Source organism: Psammomys obesus, unplaced genomic scaffold, assembly GCF_907164565.1.
Source record: "Psammomys obesus unplaced genomic scaffold, mPsaObe1.curated_primary_1811, whole genome shotgun sequence".
Classification (NCBI taxonomy): Eukaryota; Metazoa; Chordata; class Mammalia; order Rodentia; family Muridae; genus Psammomys; species Psammomys obesus.
Window position 1 is genome coordinate 1,174,092 of NW_026590905.1, and position 10,753 is coordinate 1,184,844.

The window sequence follows — 10,753 nt, forward strand, 5'->3', positions numbered from 1 at the left end:
GTGTGTGCAAGCTCAGTGACAAAAATCCCAGCCTCCCATAAGAAGCCAGGCCCTTAGGAAGGCAATTTCTTCTAGTTTGTGTCTTAAATTTTGAGAAAGTTATGATACTCATATAATCCAACATTAAAAAAAAAAATCCAGTTGTCCAATATACAAGTTAAAGAAGGGGCCCTTTTCCTTGACTTCCCAGGCTCATATGTGTGACTGACAGCCTGAGACCATGGCTGGCCTGCATGCTGACCTGCCCAGAGCTCTGTCATAGGGTTCTGGCATCCGTACATGGATGGTTTCCATAGTCAGGGTCAGCTAGTTAGTCAGAGAAGAAAAAACAAGTTTAGAGAGGTGAAGTAATTTGCCCACGTCATGGCATGCTCATGGTGACTCAGCTGCCAGCTCTCTGTCACCTGCATGACACAGACCGTGAGAGAGAGAAGTCTGTTTCTCAAATCCAATCTCATTCTTGGTAGAAACGGTTTGTATGTAGAGATTTACCAGGGTGTGGAAGATTCAGGACAGTGGTTCTCAACCTGTGGGTCACAACTCCTTTTGGGGGGGCTTTGTTGAACGACCCTTTCACAAGGGCTGTGTATCAGACATCCTGCATCTTAGATATTTACATTATGATTACAGTTATGCTTTACAGTAGCATTCACAGGACATTACATTATGATGACATGTAGCAAAAGCACAGTTAGGATGTAGCAACAAAAATAATTTTATGGCTGGGGGCCGCCACAACATGAGGTGTGTCAAAGGAAGCATTAGGAAGACTGAGAACCGCGGATGCAGGGCCACACTGACTTCTTCTCAGGGCATCATCCTAGTAATGAGACAGCAACCTAGTGTGGACAAGTTGAGGAATTGAGAAATCCTCCCTTCAGGCTGGGCGCAGTGGCACACGCCTGTGATCCCAGCGCTCAGGGAGGCGGAGGCAGGCGGATCTCTGTGAGTCTGAGGCCAGCCTGGTGGACAAAGCTAGTCCAAGACAGCCAAGGCTACACAGAGAGACCGTCTTGAAAACCAAACAAACGAAAAGGCTCCTCTCTTCTACAGGCAGAGTCGGCACCGTGTTGACCCTCTCCCTCCAGCCCTTTCACTGAGGTGACCTTGACCTTCAGCAGCAGAGTCTGACCTAGATGCTTGAGGCTCAGGCTAACCTTTCAAACATCTCAGCTGAAGTTTCCACTGCCTGCCTGCTTGCCAGGCACACAGCTCGCCCCTCTTCTCCCCAGCCCGGAAATAATCCCCTTTCTGCTGAAGGCAGGCATTCTGATCTTAACCAAAATCATGTGACACATGTGTGTGGTGGTGGTGGTGGAGGCTGCTTTGCTTCAGACTCCAGAACACCACATACTTGCTTTCCTCACATGGTGAACACCTCCCTAAGGTGTCCAGCTCTTGCTGCCCCACCCCACGTGCAGAAGTGAAGATGGGCTAAGCAAGGTCCGGGCTTCCTTCCTCTGGCTGCTGGCTTCCTGAGCTCCGTCCACACCCTCACTCCACTCCACCAAAGCGGTGCTGAGAAGCAGAGCCCTGAGGGACTTGGCGCCTCTTCTCGGCTTAGCTTTCCCACTGCTGCAGCTGCCCTCTGCCTCCACCGGTCAGGGCTGCCAGCCCACCCCGTGTCCTTATCTCTTGAAAAACTGCCTTCTGAGATACAACCTGGAGCCTCCGGCAGCAACACACCATGGGCCCCTAGAGGTTAGAACTGCGGCATGAGAATGACGGCAGCTTCCCATTACAAAGGACTAAGGCCTCTCCAAGCCCAGCACTGGACAGTAATCTAATGTCTACCTGCAACAAGTTTTTCTGTGTCACTTAAAGGTTATTATGCGCCTCAGACCCAGGATCACAAGTTGATCAGCACAAGGCAGAGCGTGGAAGGATGTCCAAGGCCGGTAAAGGAGGTTTAACATTTGACTGTTGACAGGCGTGGAGTCATCCAAAATCCCCGCTTTTGAGAGGAAAGGGGGGGGGGTGTTATTGAGAGTTTGAGGCCAGTATGGTCCACATAGAGCATTCTAGCCACATAGTGCGACCTTGTCTCAAACTCCACAGGACACCACGTGTTTAGGTTTACCGGTAATAGACCGACACCTGCAGCATCCAGGCCACCTTGGTGAGGAGGGCCTGTTTCTGGGGTGCACGCTCCTTGCCTGAAAACACCCATCAGAGCTGGGGTGTGGAGGTGTGGTGTATGTGCAAACTGGCATTCTGCTAGTTCTCACCTAGAACTGACATGTACCCCAAATACCTAAACTTCTACCCACTGGAAAGCAATGGTGAGCTCACAACTCTTCACAGCCTTGCTGATCTTTTTATTCAGTTTTTAATAAATCCATTGCATCATACTATAGGCTCACTGTAGGTGGGAAAAGAAATGAAAATTAGAATATGGCAGAAATCTGTTTGACTTTAATAAATTGGTTCAATTTACTTTCTGGTATTTTTAGCTCAAGTCTAGGACAGCTCCAGTGGGCCACACAGGAGCTGTGGTTAGTTTCTGATCTGGACATACTAGCAGCTCAAACTGTGGCATGTGTCAGTGAACAGGGGCTGCCTTCTGATGCTAAGAGGCTGTTTGGAGGTGGGAAGCCAGTGGGAGTCTGCTTGGGTGTTGGCAGTGGTCACAGGATGCCCCTCCCCCATGGGCATCGGGGCAGCTGTGAAGGCCACCTCTGTCCCTCTGCACAGCGCCTGTTGTCCTCATCGGGCAAGGGCTTAACACCCAGGCTGGTGACACTTCGCCAGGCGAACGGTTCCCAAACCCACGGAGCCTTCTTTGGAATCCAATTAACATGGGCCCTATCCAAGCTAGACTGTTTTGGCTGTTCCTGTCACTTACCCAGGTGGCTTGTTACCTTTCTAGAGACCCAATCCCTATCCCCGCCCCTAAGACAGTCTGCCCTTCTCAAAGTTCCCAGAGGAGAGAGGAGATAGGGCTCTATGGGGTGGGAAGAGGAATCACCAATAAGCAAGACCTGCCTGGAAGCTGATGAAGCTGGATTCCTTTTGTGGGCTATACCCCTAGTCTTTAAAGAGAAAAGACTTATTGTCTTGCCTGAATGCATTTTTGTGCAGTGTGTGCACATCTGGTGCCCTTGGAGATCAGAAAAAGACATGGGATCCCCAGGAAAAGGCGTTATAGCTGCTTATGAGACACTGTGTGGGTGCTGGGAACCAAACTTGGGTCCGCTGAGCCATGCCTCCAGCCTCGACAGCTGCAGTGCGGAACTTAGGGTTTCTCTTTTGTTGTTTTGTTTTTGTAATGGTCCATGCTAACCACAACCATGGCGATTAAGCCAAGTAAAAGTTTCAAGTCTTTTTTACTGATGGCCAAACCAGGAGCGGGCTTGAGCCTCTGACGAGTCTCTTGGTGCCCAAGCTCAGGGGTCCGGCGTTTTTAAAGGTGAAACCCACACAGACACATCACAGGTAGATAGATGGTGGTCAGAGTCATCTTGAAATGGGCACTCCTGGTGGAGCGCAACAGCTACCTTAGACATAACTTGCCCATTATTTTGGTTAATGCATGTGGACCATTGGCAAGGTCATGGGAATCTCAAATGTGTTGTCAGGGCAGATGCGATGGTTGTATGGGTGTGGGTGGTGGCGGGGGGCGGGGGGCGGGTGTAGAGGGCTGAGACTGTCCAAGCAAACCCAAAATGGAGTCAGTCAGTCAGTCTGCCTCTCTCTCTTTCGTTAGGTAGGGTCTCACTAAGTCGCTCTTGTCTCTCCTTGGAACTCACTATATAGACCCATCCCGGCCTTGAACTCACACAGAACCGCCTCCCCCTGCCGCCCCCCCCCCCCCCCCCCCCCCCCAGTGCTGGGATTAAAGTTGTGCACCACCACACTCAGCTAAATTTAGGGTTTTTAATAGTACTTAAAAAAAAAAAAAACCACTCTATTATCCCCTCATGCACTTTCAGGAAGTCAATTATGTCAGAAACATGGGATTCAGGACATACCAGAGGTTACCTAGAAACCAAGGGAAACAAATTATTATGGAGCCACTCATGACCTGAGGTTCATAAGGCCTCCAGGACATAACAAAGGGGGGGGGGAACCAAAAACAAAACCCAAACAAACTATGCATAGCATTTTTCCTTCTGGAAGAAAGCCCCACCAATTTCATGGGATTCCCTAAAAAAGGGTTTGACCTTGAAGTCCTCAATAAAAACATATACATAATACTTCAGACTTAGCCAGGAGTGGTTCTGTTCCACGCCTTTAATCCCAGCACTTGGGAGGTAGAAGCCAAGGAAGGAGGATCTGAGTTTGAGACCAGACTGGTCTACATAGAGAGACCCTGTCTCAAACAAAACAAAACAAAACAAAACAAAACAAAACAAAAACTGCAAAAAATAAAACAACAACAACACCCTAAACAAATACTCTCCCTTCCCTGCCAACACACACACATTAATCCATGACTAAGTATTTTCTTGGGTGGGTGGGGCAGAAAATTACCCGGATGGATATAATTTTTATAAAACTGTCTCATCTGGGGACAGGATGTTGCTTTCCACAGCTGCATGCCACCACTTGATGGAAAATGAAAATGTCCCTGGACCAGCCTGATTTTTTCCAAAGAAAGGAGCACCCAGGTGTTGGGCAGTCAGACTCCAAAACACGAAAACATACAAGAAATACTAAGACTGGCTTTCCTTTCCTTTCTTTTTGAATCCAGACAGTCTTTGGTCGAAATACCTTCCTTCTGATAGCTGGCCTTCCATGTTTTAGGCTTTGGGTTCAATTCCTAGCACCACAAGAGAATAAAAGAGTTGACAGATCCCATTAAAACTCTCTGACCCAACCAGGACAGGGAGGAACTCAGAAATCGTAGGCCGATAGCTTTTCTTAAGGCCACATGAATTTACCCAGAACCCACGAAGCAACAACTGCAGAAGCTGCCAGAACCCTGAGATCTGAGACATAGCCCCCCCCACCCCCACCCCCACCCCTGGGCCCAAAGCCAGAAATCCCCAGACAAGAGTCACCCACCTCTGTGTGTGTGTGTTACCAAAGAAAACATGTTTCTTGTAAATCCAAGGTATTTTTAGGTCCCAAACTGTGAGACCCATTTCAGAGGCCACATCTCCTTATAAAAACTGAACTGAACCAAAAACCAGACAGAACCACCCAGGACACACGGACCTATGGGCATTAGACCCAGCACACCTCCGGAAGAAGCACAGAAGCCAGGAAGGGCTCATTTAGGACAGTAAGCACTAGCCATCCCAGATCCACTCCTGTAAGGTTGCTTATCAAAGCCTGTCCAAATTTGGGAAGTAACCAGTAACCCTCAGCCAGCAGCCACGGCTTCTCTGGATCCATAGCAAGGTCTGGAATGTTGCCACTGGCGCTTTGAAAACGGGCTGAGTCTGTGAGAGAGGAGAGTGTGTGTGTGTGTGTGTGTGTGTGTGTGTGTGTGTGTATGTGTGCGCACGCAAATGGATCCGATTCTCACCACCACCCAGAGATTGGGATTCCTGATCTTGGTTGTTGGTAACTATGGCTGGGGTGGGGAAGAAACCAAAGATCCAGGCAGGGGCCAGGTCCTATTTTCCATTGCTGTGCAGACACTTGGCCTCAGCTCACCCGCTCTGCAACCTGCCAGCTCCAGTACAAGCAGGGCAGTGTCACTCCAGCCCAGGCGCCCTGTGGGAAGCCATTTTCTGCCACAGTTCAGCCCAACATCCAAGTCAAACAAATTCTGGGAAGCAGCAGTCTGGGTGGGGAGGGGCTCCTGTCCCAGCCACCTACCCCTCCGTAGCTTGCCCCAACTCGAACCAAGATGTCTTGGAATTCTCCAGAGCCTCTGCAGCTTCATTTTCAGGCGCCAGTGTCCCTTCCTCCCCGATGTGTAGCAACACACAAAATGGAGTCAGCGGTTTTCTTAGGAGAACGAGGCTGGCTTGGATGGCAGGGAGGTGTGGAAAACAGGTAAGGCCTCAGTGTGTGGGAGTGTGGGCTAATCTATGCTTTAAACATCCACACTTAGCCAGGAACTGCTCCCACCCTCTCCATGGCCTCAAACCACTTTCTGCTAGTGAAGTACAATAGCTGTAGGTGGAAGCTGACCTGCACCTACTGCCAGGCCTTAAACATACTCTGTTCACCCAGGGGATGGGTGGAGATGCAGAATCCACGGCCCGTGCTTTGATCACAAAAGGCCAAGGCCATGGAGCACTTACATCAGAGACTGAAGACAAGGAGACCCTACCTAGAGAGGGAGGGAAGGTGAAAGGAACAGGGAAGATCCGAGAAACAGGTCTGTCCTCACAGGTCAAAGTCATCCTGAGGGAACCAGCCTTAGTGTCCATCACAGATTTCCTGACTCCCACCGAGGCTGCACAGCAAGTCTTACTACCAGAGGTGAGGCGTGGTGGTGGTGCATGTGGTGGCAGGGGGCTGCTCTACAGGCTGAACTTGCATGGCCCTTTGACATCATTTGCAACAACTCATGGATTCTGTGATGAGGAGACTTCGGTTTGGATCAGACAAGTGAGCTCGAAAGGGATGTGCACTCAGCCAGGCTCTGAGCTCAGCTCCAGGGCTCTACCTAGATCTCCAAGCAGACTCCGAGGGTAAGGCCATCTCTGGAGAGAGAGGCCAGAGGTCAAGGCCATCTCTATAGCCCCTCTGCCGTTTCCATCCTTCAGGATGGGGAAGGGGTAGAAACAGTGTTTAGAGGGGCGGTGGACAGGATCTGGCTCTCTCACTAGAACCCATCTGTCCTTTCCTTTGCCTAGGCTAAGAGAGTCCTCACTATGCAGGATCTGGGGCTGGGGGGTGGGTGGGTAGGTAGGAAGGGGACCAATCAGATAAAGGCAACAGGATCAAGGCTAGTCTGGCTTCATAGCAAGGCTCAAAACAAAAAAGTAATGGAAAAAGGCACATTCCTGGCTTGGCTCAAGGCTGGCCGCTACACCACAGCCTGAAATAGTTCTACCCCCATCATTCACACATTAGATATTGGAAAGGTGTTTTCCTTCTCAATTTTTTTCTTTTCTTTCTTTTTTGGAGGGAGTGAAAGAATAAGCATGGAAGTCTGAGGGAAATTCAGGCTTAGGGGATCTGACTCTAGGATATTGGAAAATCAGACTGATTGCTGCCTTGGTTGTGGGCACGAGACATCCAACTTCGGAAAGGCAGGCCAGTCAGGCTTAGCTGTGGCGGAGCAACACACAGAGGACACACTCAGGCCTAGGAGAGACATACTTCCCCTTTCCGGTCCTCCCTCTCCTCTGCTGGCCCACCACAACTGAGTAAGGCTGGCTTCTCTTTGCATTCCTGCCGCCCATCCCCTCAGTATCTTCTGTCCACAAAGGTGGCCCCTGCTTTTCAAAACCCCTGTCCGGTTCCAAATGTCAAGTTCATAAATCAAGGGTCTCAAGAGAGACGAAGAGGTGACATCATAATCATCCCAGCAGTCCCCTGAGATCACCGCCTGTCACGAAGGATATTCTGAAGAGTTTCACCTCACCCTTCTCCCACCCAACAGCCAAACCCAGTTGGCTACCTCACTTGACAACATCCTGTCACTTGACCCTGGGTGTGTCACTTAACCTTTCGTGGACAAGATTTCCCAGGCTGGAACAGGTAACAATAATTAACTTAGGAAACTGCCCACCTCCCTAATGGTAAGAGACAGAAGAGGAAAAGAAAGAAAACAAGGGTCCAGGGGCTATAGCAGAACACTAGCTCAGCTTTGTGATCTTGGGTGCTCGCTTTCCTCACTGCGGACAGGAGGGCTGGCATCTACTGTTGGTGTATGATCTCCAAAGCCGTTCCCAACCCCCAAACCAAAACCCTTTCCAGAGACTGTTCTGCTTCAAGGAGGTGCAGTTAGCCAGCAGTGTCTAGCTCAGGCAGGGAGCTCTGGAAAGAAGCGGAGAGGAGTTGGACAGATTGCAGGCCAGCAGGCAGCAGACTGGGTTGACGTAGGGTGGTCATGGGCAGCTCCCCTCCACCCCTTGCATATGCCATGGGGGCAGATGGGGAACCGGGCGGGCTGTGGCACTACGTAGCTCTCCCGGCACCAAACCCGTCACACCATCTATGCAGACATCTTGGGGACTAACCAACAGACTGGCTGGGAAAAGGAGGCTGCTGGGTAGGGCGAGGAGAACTCCCCAAAGGACAGGGAGGGGTTGGGTGGGGCCCAGCTGCCTTCAGACTTTGTTTTGTGCTGCTCAAGCTGATGAGTGGGCCAAGCCAAGCCCGGGGGCTGGGAGCCGGGAGCCGGCTGTCTGTCTGCAGAGCTGGGGAAACTCGAGCAGGGAATGCCCCTCGGATATCCTCCTCGTAAGTTGTGCGGGTGTGGTGACTCCTAGAAACCCAGGGCAGTCTCTGCAGGTTGTGCAACACTTTCAAGCAAACCCAGGGAGTAAAACTTACTGAAGGACAATGCTGAGCACCCCAGCGGCGGGCTCCAAGAGACTAGTGTACTTTTCTGTTGTTGTTGTTGAAAGCCTCTGGGGGCACATAACTTGTTTCTACTGTCATCCCTCTTGAGGGCGGCACAGGAGCTGGCTAGTTAAACCCTTTCCCGCTTGCCTGGGAGCAAACGCTGTCCATTTGCTTGTGTGTGGGGTGTGCGCCCTCTCAGAACTAGGGTAAAAGGGTCTTTCTTGTATTTCCTTGTTTTTGTCCCTTAGTTCTCGGAGAGTAGACCCTGTTGCTTTTCCCAGAGGTCCACCTGCAGAGAGGTAGGGGGAGTACAAACACCTGCCTCTGGATCCTCTCCAGGTGAACCTGGAGGGGCCACGGTGGCCCCTCCAGGCCATTTCTAGGAGGGCGAGGCTTCGAGCCCGCAGCACCTGATAACCCGGGAAAGGCTGAAACACCGACCGGTCTTATACCATCTAGAGTCGCTGAAAGGCACCTACCCCTCCTTCCTCTCCCTAACTCTCCCAAGAGTTCTTTCCTGCCAAGATAGTTATCGCTCTTGAAAAGAATCAAGACAATCTAGTCTTTCAGGTAGCTTGGACCGAGGCATGGACGTTTTCAGTTGAGAGAGTCCAGAACGTGAACAGGGAAGGTCCGTCCCCCGGGTGCAGGGAGCACTCCCTCCACCCACTTCCACATCCTCGTGGCGCCCCGCTGCCACTTGTGGGACCACCGAGGTGGGACACAGTCAACTGCCCTGCTCCTGCCCTGCTCGTCAGGAGCCTCGCGGGCCAGGGAGGGCCTCGAGTTACTCGCAAAGGGGTGCTCCGCTGCTCCCTGCCGCCTTCCCGTCTCATACTTCGGGGTGCTCCGGGTGGGAGCAGGCACAGATTCCACCTCAAATCCTCGACGGGCGGCAGAGGGATTCGGGAGTGGAATGCACAGCCCGGGCCGCCAGGACCCCCGCGTCTCCCGCCCACCTGCCCGTCCCGCCCGCGGCCAGCTGGCAGCGGTTGCGCCTTTCTCTTCTCGCCCGGAGTCCGCCTGGCGCGCACGGTACCAGCAGCTCCCCGCGCTCCCGGCCTCCGGGACACCCATGGGAGCCCCGTCCCGAGCCTGAGAACAGGTGGCCTCGGAGAGGAGCGCGCGACCGTCGCCTCTCACTCACCCAGAAGATGAAGTTAAATCCGAAGAGCAGGTATTTGATGCACTTGCTACCCCCTTTGACCGGCATGATGCAAGCTGGACTTGCGTGGGACAAGAGGCACGCGCGACTGGGACAGAAGGGACCGGCAACCGACTGAGACTCGCGGCGGCTAGGGGCTGGCCTGAGGCTCCACTTTTAAAAAGTGCCACTCCTTGCGGCGCTCGGCCAGCTGCGATGCGCATGTGCCGAGGACGACCCGCCCCCCGGCCCACCTGCCCCGCCCATGCCTTGTCCCCTCCCCGGGCCCAGGTTCTCGGATTCAGGCTCCACCCGCTGTGCGGAGCTCTCTCTGCACCCTGCTCCTCAGGGTTCCTGAGATCCTCTTTCCCTCCATCTTGCTCCTTCCCACCTTCTCGGGGTCTGTTCCAGACTTCCAGATCCGGCTACTTTTACCGGGTTTTCCCGTTTCACGCTAGTTCCTTCAGGCGCTGCACCTAAGAGCTAACGCTGGAAGACACCCCCCCCCCCCCCGCCCCCAAGGGTCTTCTAAAGGACCTCTTCAGATTCCTGGGACAAGTCTGCAGGGCCCTGTTTGCCTGGCTTGCGTCCTCTCTGACACCTTGTGAACTTTTCCGGACTGAATATTAGTGACTGGAGCACGGGCTGCTATAGTGTTCCAGGTGGCAATGCTCAGAAATGCTCAGAAATGCCCAGGCATTTCTCCTTTGTTCAAAAACTTTCTACATTCGGAGACTTAAGTTGAAATCCTTTATCTTGTGTTTACTCCCTGCATTCCCTGCCACACCTGGTGCCACTCCCTTACCCTGCCCCATCTTGAAAGCCTGAAGGTGATATGTGGCTGGCTGCCCTGCCCCCTTGACCTGTGAAAATTCTATCGTGCTTTATTTTTATTTAAATTTATTGTTGTTGTTATTATACAGAGTCTTACAACGTAGTCCTGTCTGCCTTGGGACTCTTTGTGTAAACCAGGCTGGCCTCGAACTCGTAGCGATCTGCCTGCCAAGCTGGGATTATAGGCCTGTGCCATTTTGCCAGGCAATTTCATTCTTTTTGAGGCTCGGTAGCTGTGTAGCTCTGCTGACCTGGAATTTGCTTATATAGGCTATCCTCTACTCCAGATCCTCCTGCTTCGGCCTTGCTAGTGCTGGCGTTTCAGGTGTGGATAGACACGTCCTGATCTGTGGCTCT

The 10,753-nt window shown here is 52.1% G+C and overlaps 1 protein-coding gene across 1 annotated transcript in view; it reads right to left on the reverse strand.

Moving 5' to 3' along the window:
- Cd9 (CD9 molecule) overlaps nucleotides 1-9,757 on the reverse strand; it is a 30,815-nt gene extending 21,058 nt beyond the window's left edge. Inside the window, exon 1 of the mRNA XM_055609461.1 lies at nucleotides 9,566-9,757. Within this exon, the coding sequence (XP_055465436.1) occupies nucleotides 9,566-9,631 (66 nt within the window). The 5' untranslated portion in view covers nucleotides 9,632-9,757. The remainder of the gene's footprint in view (nucleotides 1-9,565) is intronic.
- Nucleotides 9,758-10,753: the final 996 nt, after the last annotated feature.